The sequence below is a fragment of the Lissotriton helveticus genome, chromosome 2_1 (assembly GCF_964261635.1).
Source record: "Lissotriton helveticus chromosome 2_1, aLisHel1.1, whole genome shotgun sequence".
NCBI classification, from domain to species: Eukaryota; Metazoa; Chordata; class Amphibia; order Caudata; family Salamandridae; genus Lissotriton; species Lissotriton helveticus.
The window spans coordinates 80,645,250-80,659,061 of NC_136059.1; the positions used below are offsets into that span (position 1 = coordinate 80,645,250).

Here is a 13,812-nt window from a genome sequence, read left to right on the forward strand (position 1 = left end):
GGTACTCTCCCATTACAAGTATTGCACATGTGTTGAGAAGTGCTGGTACTCTCCCATTACAAGTATTGAACGAGACTTGAGAAGTGCGGGTACTCTCCCATTACAAGTATTGCACGAGTCTTGTGAATTGTGGGTACTCTCCCATTACAAATATTGCATGAGTCTTGGGAAGTGCGTGTACTCTCCCATTACAAGTATTGCACGAGTCTTGAGAATTGTGGGTACTCTCCCATTACAAATATTGCATGAGTCTTGGGAAGTGCGGGTATTCTCCCATTACAAGCATTGCACGAGTGTTGAGAAGAGCGGATACTCACTCATTACAAGTATTGCACGAGTCTTGAGAAGTGCGGGTACTCTCCCATTACAAGTATTGCAGGAGTGTTGAGAAATGCAGGTACACTCCCATTACAAGTATTGAACGAGTGTTGAGACGTGCTGGTACTCTCCCATTACAAATATTGCAGGAGTCTTGAGCAGTGCCGGTACTCTCCCATTACAAGTATTGCATGAGTCTTGAGAAGTGCGGGTACTCCCATTACAAGTATTGCAAGAGTGTTGAGAAGTGCAGGTACTCTCCGATTAAAAGTATTGCACGAGTCTTGAGAAGTGCGGGTACTCTCCCATTACAATTATTGCACGAGTCTTGAGAAGTGCGGGTACTCTCCCATTACAAGTACTGCACGGGTCTTGAGAAGTGCGGATACTCTCCCATTACAAGTATTGCAGGAGCGTTGAGAAGTGCTGGTACTCTTCTATTACAAGTATTGCACGAGTCTTGAGAAGTGCGGGTACTGAATACCGGACAGTACCTCCCCAGCTGTTATTTGATGGGACTTTGGAGAGCCTTAAAGAGCACAGCCTAGTCTAATGTCCTTTGAGTTTTAGTAGATTGCAGACGCTTTTAAAGTTGTTGAACCACACGGGGCTTGTGTAGTGCTGCGAAGCAGCATAAAGTGCCGTTTTAACTAGGCATGGATCAGGGTAAATCGTCATGAGCAAAGGGTCGTGACCGTCGCTAATTGGTGCACGCACGGTTACAGAAGTACGCACGTACTCTGTACCCTCTTAAGGTCACGGCGCAGGAGAGGTAGTGAGGTAGTGAGGTACGCGCGCACAGGGTTACCCATGTGACGTCAGGCGAGGTGGCACCTGGAGGTGCCCACACAAATGGCTGGGGGCGGGTTCCAGGAGGATGTCATTTTTGTATGGACGGCTTTGGACAGGGAGCAGTTTTGCGCTACACGAGCACACTGGATGCACAGGACAGGGTTCGTGTGGGTGTGACGCTCAGGCCGCAGTGTTGCTGTATGGAATGTATAGGGCAGCTACGGGGTGCACGCACAAGGCCTTGTCTGAACTGTTTACCGCCAGAGAAGCCTCGAGGAGCAGTATTCGTATTGAGGGGCTTGCACTAATGTTGTACAGACGTTCAGCAGCAGTATTCGTTTTGAGGGGCTTGCACTAATGTTGTACAGACGATCAGGAGCAGTGAAGTGCTCACACAAAGTGTTGTTTTGAGTTTACGGGATAGCATTATTTATGAGCAGCGTGCTGTGTCGCCTGGCCAATTGGGAAGTCGGGCAGATTTGAAGTGCTTTATAAAGTGCTGTATGGCGTTTGCAGGGTGGAGTTCGCTGTGGGGTGCCTGCAGAGTGGGTTTGCTGTGGTAGGTGGGTCTGTGGCACGCTCGACGCGTTGTGTGCACGCCAGTGGTGTGTACAGCAGAGGGGATGTTTTGAGACGCATGCGCACAGGGGTGTGCGTTTGATTTCCATGAAGCGGCGGCACCCGTGAGTTGCGTGCACCACATGTGTAGACGGCCCTGGGGTGGTCGCCCGGAGCGGTCCTGTCCTGCACTGACTTGGGAGTGGCTTGCAGGTGGGCACACGCGGCTGTCTGGACTCGGAGAGACCGGCAGGATGTACACACGTGTGTGTCTGTTCCTTTGAACTCTACAGTCCTGCTGCGCGGCGGGGGCGAGCGCACGCGTGTTTTTGGACATTACAGGACTGGGGGGTGTTTACGGCTAACGCAGAACACTCGGTCTGGATTGCGCACACACTGCCTTGCTTAATGGAAGGGGCTGGGTGGGGGCTGCTGGCATTATTGCCTGTGCCTGAAGTGCGGGGGAGGGGCCGCACCGGTTCACTTAAAGCCTTGTCGGTTGACAACTAGAATCGTTTCTTGTTAACGTGCAGACAACTCGCCAGTTTCCCACCCAGCCCTCAACAAGTAATTGCAGGCATCACTATTCTGTGCACGGATTCTAGAGAGCTCAGCACAAAAGTGCACACCGATCGATTCCCAAGGAATAGCTCCCGCACCTCGTATCGACATGTTTGAGTCTGGCCCAAAGAAAGCGCTGCTGCTGGCCCGCTCGGGGCAGTGATGCCAGGAAGAATGCAGACACGGTGGATCCCGGGGCACGGCCTCACTATTTACGACATATTCTTGATGGTGCGTGCGGGACACGCGCGCACCTGCCAATGCCCTCCTGGAGCTGGCGGCGGCACACAGAACGGGTGGGGAAATCTGACGGTGGCATTCAGAGCTGGTGCAGCGATCTGACGGTGGCACGCACGGATCTGACGGTGGCACACACCTGGTGCGGAGATCTGACGGTGGCACAGAGTTGGTGCAGCGATCTTACGGTGGCACACACCTTGAGCGGAGATCTGACGGTGGCATACAGCGGGTGCAGCGATCTGACGGTGGCACGCTGGGATCTAACGGTGGCACACACATGGTGCGGGGATTGACGGTGGCACACAGAGCTGGTGCAGCGATCTGACGGTGGCACACACATGGTGCGGGGATTGACGGTGGCACACAGAGCTGGTGCAGCGATCTGACGGTGGCACACACCTGTGCGGAGATTGACGGTGGCATACAGCTGGTGCAGCGATCTGACGGTGGCACACACCTGGTGCGGAGATCTGACGGTGGCATACAGCGGGTGCAGCGATCTAAATGTGGCACACACCTGGTGCGGAGATTGACGGCGGCATACAGCGGGTGCAGCGATCTGACGGCGGCACACCGAGATGCTGGAAAGGTCTGCCAGTGCACACGGGGGCACGCACGCATCTGTCAGTACGGGGCACACGACAGGGCCCTGGTAGTGAAGATGGGGCACGCACACATCTGCCGGCGCCCTCCTAGTACAGACGGGTCTCCTGGGGCAGCAGCCGGCAGCGGACCTGCTCCCATGTGCACACGTGATGGCGAGCTGAGTGCGCCGGGATTAACCCGGGATTAACCTCTTAAGTGGCGAACATGGGCCTCTGCCACCAGATCTCACGGAGCAGGCGTGGGGCGACTACTGAGACCGCAGCCTGTCCACGGCACGTGTGCCCGGAGTCCGTGCCCTATCCAGGGGCACAGTGCGTGCCACGCTCACTCACAACTCACACCGGGCGTTGGGGCGACTCTGGGGGTGCCCTACTGAGACAGCAGCCTCTCCATGGCACGTGTGCCCAGTCCGTGCCCTATCGAGGGGCACAGAGCGAGCCCGGCGCACGGGTGGGAGCAGGCGTGGGCAGGCGCGGCGTGGTTAGTGGAGAGGTCCCCGGAGTCTAGGAACAGCGCCCAGAGGGCTGCGCTCTACCACAGCCGAGAGAAGTTGTGGGGAGGGTGGCCCGGGCAGTTAGTGTCAGTTTGTGTGCAGGGATATCAGGGGTTAAGGGCAGTAAACCAGTACCCACTCCAGGGCATCCAGCAGGGGTGGTAGCCGGTGTGTGGTCACTCTCAGGCAAGCAGTGACTGCGGCCGGGTGTCTCCCGCGGACACAGCGCATAGAATCGGAATAGCGCCCAGTGCGGCGCTCACCGCAGCAGAGCGCAGGCGATGTGAGGGAGCAGGCAGGGTAGGGTGGGTGAGTCCTCTCCAGGAGAGCGAGGGGGCAGGCATGCAACCCTGGCACCCGAGGAGGCAGCACCCGATGCGAAGATAGCGCCCAGAGTCGTGGATGCGCAGAACAGGCACAACGAACTACCCCCCCCCCCTCCCACACACACATAGATATCGAGGAAGGCAGAGGATGTTAGAAGGACACATCTAACACCGCCCCTCACAACACGCATCCCTGACCCACCCATAGCGCTGCATGTCCACGCCGCCGGCGGGGGCCTCGCTGGCAGCACGCCCCCTATAGGAGAAGTCGGTAAATGCAGGGAATGTTAAGAGAACGCTCCCCCATGGAGCCAACTACAGCAGGACTAACCAAAGTCAGCACGGGGGCTGGGACTGGAAGTGAAACGTGCAGGTATATTCCTAGGCACGACAGGTATCCTACCTGCAGTCTACTCGTTTTAAGGTGTTTGTTTTCGCGCATCTGGAACATGAAGCTTTAGCAGTCGAACTGTTTTGCCGAGGATCACACAATGTGGTGAAGCACAAATGTTAACCTTGAAACTCGGGTCTCTCGCAATGTCAGTAAATCAGTCACTAATGCCCTCCTATTTTGTGCATTTCATTCTGTAAAATAATCTGCACACAGCAGACTCTCGCCAGTGTACAAATCCAAGGCGAGGTTTCCACACTCATTTGGAAAAAAAACATCACCCCGCCCTGAGGACCATCCCCCAAAACGGCTTTACTGACCAAGACGCCACCCAACAAGTACTGCGAGGGATAGTATTGCTATGTTCACAAACAGAAATACAGCGTAATCCATCTGATTTAGGTGTACACACTGTAGACTGCTTGATACCCACGAATAACTCTTTTAAACTTGTTCACGCTGAAACTAGACGTTCCCCTGCGTATGCCTTCCTGACTGAATTGGAACTGAACGGGTTAACCGCACGCACAGAGCCCTCAATAGTTCTTTAGTTTGAAAAGAAATGTATCGGATTTTTTTTTACAGGGGGCTCAAAGGGTACTCCTTTTTCCAGAGACTCCATCCATCCACACGCAGGCCAGAGCTAAAAATACAAAAAATGTGTATAAATTGGACTCCATTTCGAAAAAAAACCCTCACACCGCATAAAGGTGGCCTTTGTGCAGCGCAGTGGAAATGTTATACAAATAAGTCTTTATTAATGCCACAAAAAGTACTTTAATTATATTTACGCAGATCAGAAAACGGGGTCACCTGAACTTTTCTTGAGATTCACAGCCGTGGGTCTGTTTCCATAAACTGGGCTCTTTAGTCTGAATTTCCAGCCCTGGCCTTGTTCATATTACAGCCACTTCTTTCGGCAATTGTAGACTTTTTTAAAGTGGCCGACAAGAGGCCCAGCGATTGCATCAGGCCCTTCGTCTCACTGCTGTATATTTTGGTTTGCCTGCTCTTCTCTGCACTCTCTCCGTTGCCTCCATTATCTGCACAGTGTTGTGAGCGTTTCAAAGGCCCCTTTAAGCATGTGGAAAAGTTATTAGGCCAGGAATCCGCAGTTATGGCCAAAGATAATTACAGCCCTTAGAAGTAATTCATGTGCTGTATGAAGGGATGTCAATGGGGCTCAGTGCTGCTACAGGCCAGACAGAGCACATGTCAAATCATTTAAAAAAAAACAACAATGCTGGAGGGGCTTGGGATTTGCTTTTTTTGGGAAAGAAATGTACTCTGGGACAATCGAATGGGTTTTACAACACCTCTTCAATCCAACGAGTCTTTAAAGGTCCTATCACGTACTCAGAATATAGTAAAAACCCAGGAGGTACACTGGACAACCATCAAACCTAAGCATGGTACGTTTTGTTGAAAGGTCTTTTATAGCACTCAGGCACCTCTTGGTGTTGGCCTAACAGAATACAACCATTAAGATACCATCTAGCAGCACACCCATGCTGCTACAATATTCACGAGGCACCTTCCAGCTACACTGAGTAGGCAGGTGCTGAAGCTGGCAAACAGTATCAATGCATCTACTTTTCCTGTGCTCCCAGGAGGTCTGCAAGTCGACGACTCCTTTGGAGGTTGGTAACAAGAGTACCAAAAACCAATATAAGGAGTATTACCTCGCACTTGCTCACCACTTCCCAGGACTCCACAACGCGTCTGCTCTCAAGAGTTTGAAGGTCATTCATTGTCAGCCTGTCACCTACCACCTGTACCTTGGAAGGGAGGAAACAACAGGGTATTTGAGACTGCAATCATCTTGTTTTCACAGTACAGCACTAATACCGCACTTCCTACATTCCACAGTAGGGTTAGATTTTCTGTAGACACTGTCTCCACAGAGTGTGGATGGTCACTGGGCACCGAGTCAGGAAGTTGTGGTGAAGTCAAAAAGCTGTCAATTTCAGGCATTTGCTAAAATTCACTGCAAGATTCCCTGCGAGGAGGCTTCCTAAGACAGAGGCCAGACCTGCGGTCGGTAGAAATAGCACTAGATAATGATTGCACCATGGCCCTGCTTGAAGGTGAGCATGCCTGGGTGCTGCTCGCTGACTTCACTGCAATTTTCAACACTTTAATTCATTCGGTGCACATCAAACGTGCGACTAAAAATATGGAAATCAATCCAGTGTCCCTGAAGGTATCAAATCATTCCTCAAAGACCAAAGGCAACAAATCATAACGTTGTATGCTGAATTATTCAACATTAGAGGGGAAGGCATCTCCTGTAAGTAAATCGGTCACCAAGAAGAGCTAACCAAATGGTTAAAACGACTTAAGAGGTTTTAACAAGTACACCGCCAGAAGGCCAGGCAGGCTCTAAAGACGAAAAACATGGCCAAGCGCTCGGCACTGAAAGCACTCCACTGTGCGTAACAGGATTAATAAAAAAAATGTTCATGCAATTCAGAAAACCTATTGGAAAAAAAAGACCATAGCAGCTGCAGGGGCGGACTCCCCCTGCTTACCAACGAGCAACTTCAGATCTATCAACATTCAGTTCCACACAGAGCTTATGTTTAAGGGGCAAAAACCTGGCAAATATGACAGACCTTTGGAGTTCAGGGCGAAGGCACTGGAACTGTCTCAAACTACTTTTAGAAGCCCGGGCAAACTAACTACTCTTTAGAAAATGTACCCTTTTATTCTACCATCTGCCCACACCTCTCAGGATACACGTTTGGACCCACAACCTCAACAATGCGATTTTTGTTCATTCTGAAGCGACTTTCTGCTGAAGAGCCAAAACTGAGGGGCTGATTACGATGGGTGTAGGACTTGCATACACCTGCCATCGTATTTGCAACAAGGCGGTCCCGACATAGGCATTACAATGTGACAGCCACTACGGCGGTCGCAATGCCTACATTTTGTGTTGCGGCGTGTGCTGCTAGCAGCACAGGGTACAAGGCAAAATGGGGACACTGCACATATCCCTGCATTATGTGGCAGACACCATGCGGTGTCAGCCACATGGTGCAGGAACATGTAGGGGGGCATCCTTGGTGCCCCCAGTGCCCATATCTAGTGTGCAGGGTAGAAGGGAAGCCCGCTACGGGCCCCCAAAGCCATCTTCCACCTGCCTTTTCATGGAAAAGGCAGGTGGAAAGGGTCATCATAATCCCTACAGCGGTGCCTGGTAGGCAGTGCCACCGTTGCAAGGATGATTCCCCTCCAACGGTCCGCTCGGTCTTTCCGACCTTAAAAGACACACCGCTATTGTAATGTGGCGGGCATAAAACTGCTTACGATGGAAACCGCCACCGAGAGGCTGTAATCAGCCCCTAGATTCGACCGAGATATGGTCTGCTCTACACACTTTTACTTATTAATCAGATAACTTTCAACTTGAGAGTAACACATGGCAGGAGAGGTTGCATCAGAGGTCAGGGGTGCTTTTCAGAAGAATATTTCTCGGATATTCTGTTAGGCTGGCACAGGAGCGCTGACCGGGCAACCCTCTACTGATCTCAACGACACAGGTGCGGCACATGCTTACCGGAAGCAACTCAAGCACGGTATCTATTAGAGAAGGCTGTCAGGCAACAATGGACCATTTGAAATAGTTGTATGCATCTTTGTAGATATTTGAGTTTTGCGGCCAGACAAAGTCCAACGCTTACCACAAACTTCGTTAAAAAAAAACCTTGTCCATATTAAAAGTCCCTTCAAGAATGTCTTCCAACACCGTTGGGTTCCATTCCTATTCTGCCATACATTGCCCCTTTTTTTCAGCGTCCTATTCTTGGTAGGTATGCTAGTGTGCTGTCCGATACTTCACCCTGTGATCTAATCCCCACTATAAGCTTGCACATTTAAACGTTAACCACAAGGAATATGATGCGAGGTAATTCTGATACAAGCAACCCTTTCTTTCACAATATTTCCAAAGAAAATAGAGTTTGGTATGTGGCGTCTGGTTAGTTCTGACTTGGGTCCACAGAGAATGTGTTCAAAGGGCCAATCGGGGAATAATGTCACAATAGGTCTAAAAACCCAAACTGACATTTATTTTGGGTTTGGGGGGGATTTTTTTCTATAACATGGACTTAACTCAATGTTGAATGTTTGAGCCCTTTAAAAACTAACGGAGAAGCATGACAATCTAATACACAATACGCCATGGTAAAAAAAAGAATTTATAAAATCTATGGCACATCATATAATAGTCTGGGTGCAATAAATATAATGTTCATAATGACACCAAGAGGAAAAGTTGGTCAAATATGGCAGAGGTTTGATGCATGGTACAGTTATCATCTAGTCCAAGTTAAGTAAAAGTTACATGTACAAGATATTTTCAAGTGGCAAAGTTTATACAGATATAGGAACCAGAATGTCGGATAGAGGCTGCTTTTGATCGGGGGACAAGAGTGGACGTCATAGGGTTTGGTAGTCAAAGGTGGCAGATTTAGTCAAGGTTATCGTAGTGTTATGTTATGTTAATTTCAATTTATATAGCGCCAAATCACCTACAGGTCTCTTAGCGCTTGCTTTGGGAACCCGTCCTGGCTTTCCCTGCGAGATAGCCCCTACTGGGCATCCTCAAGGTGAAGACCAGGCATCCCATCGCAGTAGGGCCGTAGTGGAGATTAAGCAAGCTATTGCCCAGAGTTGCAGAGTGTGAACCCATGATTCGAGTAGGCACCAAGGCAAGAATTATCGAGTCCGTGGACATTTTGAGCTCAAGACCCTGCCGCGTCGGGAATTGAACCCTGGTCCCGGGTCTGACCTCTGCATCAGGGTCAGCCTCCTCTAACCAGTGAGCCACACTCCTCAGTCATAGAAGGAAATGCTGCACCATGATGGCAATGGGGAGAGAGAGGAGTCCAGAGGGGGTGCCTAGGCATGAAACAGAGCAAGATTCTGCAATTCTTACTGTTGGCTATTGGTAGTGAGACAGGACTAAGTAAAGCGAACTATTCTTTTCTCTTAACTGGCTCGCTCTCTCAGCCTTCTCATTTGTTATTGCTGGTTCCTCACAACGTATCTGAATAATGTGTTACATATGCCTGAAGGCTGTTTCAAGAAAGTAAATGTACATTTATGTATGCAGAAATACGTTGATTTGTTTACAATAATGTTTTCCTACAGTCTGGAGAGAACAAATAAACAGAAGCATTTTGCTATGTTTCTTGAAATGACAAAAGACGTACCTGCCTATTCAGATTGAGGTGCCACACTACCTGCAAGTGGTTGTTTCTCAGTTGCACTGGCTGCTCCCCTCCCCTTGGTCGTCCTGACCCTCCACTGAGAACATAAAATGCACATGCTAATGCTACAAAGCATTAGTCCGGCTCTTAGTGGCCTGTGACAGCTGGTACCATATAAAACCACTTCTCACACTGAGATGTGCCAAGCTTGCTCGATATTTGTCGATGGAAGTTCGGCATTGAGGTGTTAATGGTCGCTGTGAGGAATTTGCAAGCGGAATTGTTTCTGGTAGCCTTTCAGATCCAATTGAAAGCAAGAGTGGGGCTAACCAGTGTGTAGTTGGAGAGAGGGTGCCTAAGAAGATCATGCAGGGAAAAGGGGCTTGGACATGACTTATTTAGAGAGTTCAAACATTAAGACAGGAGACCTCAAAGATCCACACTTGACAAAGAAGACCGGCCTGTTTAGAAGTGTACCCGTGGACAAGAGTGTCCGAGGAGTGGTTTAGTAAGAGGTTTGGTGGCAATATAGATAGCAGGGATGGTGCACCCTGTTTATTTTAACTATGGTGGAAAGATCTCCTGCCCACCCGCACCTCATTAAGTCAATGTGGTCCTCCGTAGCTGGACCCCTCCACTCGCGAGTCCCATGACTGTGATTAGATTGTCTTGTGACCTATATTGGAGGGGTGGCTTAATGAGATGCTGTGTTTCCCCTACTGGAGGAACAGCCTGCACGGCTAGTCCCTTAGCAAGAGCAGGAAACTCCCACAAAGTAGTCTTACCAATGCATGCAGAGGAGGGGAAATCCGTATGCTGTTCCACCCCAAACCCGTTTCTCTAGCTGTGCCTGGTAGAAGGTGACCAAACCAACCATCCGCTTCGGGTTGGTCTTTGCATGTTTTTGTGCAGATGGCTGCACTGCCAGTAGCAAAAACAAACACTAAACGATCTGCAGAGATCTGCTCTCTGTGCCAACATTAACAAACCACACAGCACAGAAGTGACGTGCTTCACTTATAAGGGATTTCTTGATCTTGGTGGTCCAATCCAAAGAGCTGGACTGGAAAAATGCTCACTGTAAGTGGAAAAGACTTGAACTTAATAGCTGATCAGTTGTTTAACATGGGATCTAGAAAAACTCAGGAGAATTGTGGTGTAAGAAGTTCACACATGAATCAGATCTGTATATTTGGCAATTGTGCTTTAGGAATGACTCAGTTGCTTCCCATGCCTTACAAATAGCATTCATAGAATCGGTCTCCAGAAGCAGAGATTTAGGGATAGGTTCCTTTCAGCACGTAAGACAGCATCAATATATCTGCATTGCTCTCCAGTGGCTCTGCAAGTGGACAGCAGGAGATATGCAGCTAATGAAACGAATCAGCAAAGCGGACTTCTGAATATGTATGATTTACAAATCAGCTAACCGCATCAGATTTCTATGATTTAGGATGAGATCGGCAAATGTAGATCAGACTGGAGAGCATACGGCAATCTAACGTTTAGAGAAGGAGGCACAAATAGAGGAGTGAAGAGAGTGTCCAGGCATCAGCGGCATTGAAACGGGGGTAACATTTAGCACAGCAGAAAAGTGTTTCATTTGATTTATAGTTCACAAAGATGTGACTTCTTTGGTTCAGAAAAGTATTGTGATACCGCAGATTATTCTATCAGTAGATTCTTTTTTTATGTAGAATAATTTACTACATTTCTAAGAAATACTGGAAGAAAATGTCATCACAGTACCTTATTGTATATAAAAGCATCTTCCAAGTATCCTACCTTTCAAAAAAGACAAATAAATACGATTCAGAAATTCGTTCAACGTTTGCTCACCATCACAGATGCAGAAAAGGGCAAAGAAATGAAAAAACACAATAAAAACTCTATCACATAAATGTTAAAAATCATTCACAGGTGTCCTTTTTTTGTCTCTAGGGATCGGGCTTCCAATCATCCAGAAGGGAAAAGTATGGTAATGTGTTTAAGACGCATTTGCTGGGGCGACCCCTAATCCGAGTGACAGGAGCAGAAAACGTCCGCAAGATTCTGATGGGTGAGCACAGCTTGGTGAGCACTGAATGGCCTCGCAGCACAAGGACGTTACTTGGGCCCAACAGCTTGGCCAACTCCATCGGAGACATACACCGCAACAAGAGGAAGGTAAGACCTAGATTTTGCTTTTTCACCGCTAGCTTCCTTCTGCTTGGCACTCCAAATCAACATTGTACAGTCAGTCCTAGCCGGTAACCTATAGTTTGAGATAAAGTCTAAGACACTGGCCTATAACTTCAGGACCTGTGCTTTTCAATGCCAAATACTTTGATCTTAGAACTATTACAACTAAACCTGTATAACGTTGACAATTGTGAAATGTGAAACTTATTTCCCTCGCGTTTCAGATCCTCTTCACCATACATTATAGACATCTAATTGATAGATGGAGTTTGTAAAGCGAAACATCTCTCTATAACTTGGTAATATACACCTCAGATGAGACCTGGCAAATCTGACAGGAAAGCTTAGTTTAGAGATATCCAGAAAGCACATGCTCCATCCACTACATACTGTGCAACAAGTCCCGGGCCTTACCTCCCTCTTGGGAGGTTTCTGTTTCCGGCCCACCTTAGGATTGCGGTGTCTCTGCGGACTGCTTCTCATGGTATCTCTACTTGCAGGCCGCTACGAACATTGGTAACTGGTATTATGAGAGATCATACGGCTATCCATCAAGCAAGAGGAGTGGGGAAATGCCTTACAATACTAGCACCCGCCGATTTGCCTGTTAGCTATCCAGGAGAGTTTGTGTGCTATTGCAAATTGCAAAGGGCATGGCAGGCTCTGGAAAAGTCATATTATAAAGAAATTACAGCATTCATACCATGCAGCAATAGTGAATTTGAAATGATAAGAATTGCTTACATTCATGATGGAAAAAACATGAGAATTCATAGTGTGAAGAAGTGTGATAATTTTTTAACAGGGAAAACTCGTGACTTGCAGAATATGGAAAATTGTTATAGATAGAACTTGGATAAATTATGATGAACGAAGCTATGAGATTTTTGATAGGTAAAACAGTTGAATTGATGAAGTTCAGAAAAATTATGCTTATAAAAGCAATTTAGAGGAATTTGTGATCGGAAGGAGGGCTCAAGATATGCAGGAATATTGTGATTTTTTTCTGAGCTTTATGACAGCATGAGGATGGGGAAACTTGGAGTGCAGAATGGAGGGCAACTTAAAACACAATGGAGCAAAATGCATGTAACATTATAGTGAAAATTCAGAAACACAAGCTCCTATTTAAGTGTTTAGTTTCTAGCAGTAAAACATTAACTCTATCTCCAAGATTCATCTTATTTTCACATATCTGTACCTTAGCGTCAGATGACTAAATTCCTATGTCTGTTTGCAATATAGTCCTCACTAACCACCTAATCTCAGTGAGCTATACAAATGCATGTTTTGGATCAGATTCTACGTGAGAAATAACAATAATTTTATGTTTCAAAAGAGGATTTACTTAGTGACAAAGATTTCAATCCTTGCAAATGCTTTCTTTCATGGAGGCCAGTCAACTAAATGTCATCTACTGGCGTCTACAAGTAAAAATATTCCAAAAACCTGTGTTTTTTAAACATGGCCTATTTGATCTTTTCTTCCAAAAACCACTATAGAAATTGAAATCTGAATTACAGTTCGGGCACAATGTATTTTTTTGTCCCACAGCGCATCTTTAACTGAGGTGTGGCTCACTGGTTAGAGGCGGCAGACCTGTAAGCAGAGAATGGCCCGGGACCAGGGTTCAATTCCCGACGCGGCAGGGTCTTGGACCAGGGTCAACAGACTCGATAATTCTCGCCTCGGTGCCTACTCTAACCAGGGAACACACTCGGTAACTCTGGGCATTAAGCTTACCTCATCTCTACAACGGCCCCCCACAGACGCCGGGGATGCCTGATTTCACCCTGGAGATACCCAGAAAGGGACCATCTCACAGGGAAAACTAGGACGGGTTCCCCAGCGGTCTACAGCGCCAGGACACTCGGGTAGAGTAACAGTGCGCTTTACAAGTACCCAACATTAACTGGGTTCATGGCGCAGTACAGGACAGCGTATCTAATTATAAAAAGATGTCCTTTGTTCACAGTGAAAGTGTACCCTTGTGAAATGAGTGACTACACCTGCCTGCAAGTGGACACCCATGAATTCTTCCTGAGAGGCCACCTCTTGGGTGCAGGGGCATCTATCTGCCATCATACATGGTGCTCATTTAGTGTGCCTTCTGAAGACTTCTTTACCACT

At 47.9% G+C, this 13,812-nt stretch overlaps 2 protein-coding genes across 2 annotated transcripts in view; one reads left to right on the plus strand and one right to left on the minus strand.

The window, feature by feature from the left end:
- LOC144817730 (uncharacterized) overlaps positions 1–13,812 on the minus strand; it is a 402,155-nt gene that overhangs the window by 385,304 nt on the left and 3,039 nt on the right. The gene's annotated exons all lie outside the window — the stretch shown is intronic.
- Positions 1–13,812, plus strand: part of CYP26B1 (cytochrome P450 family 26 subfamily B member 1) — a 96,605-nt gene that overhangs the window by 1,886 nt on the left and 80,907 nt on the right. The window contains exon 2 of the mRNA XM_078674494.1: positions 11,443–11,667. Coding sequence (XP_078530620.1) covers positions 11,443–11,667 — 225 coding nt within the window. The remainder of the gene's footprint in view (positions 1–11,442; positions 11,668–13,812) is intronic.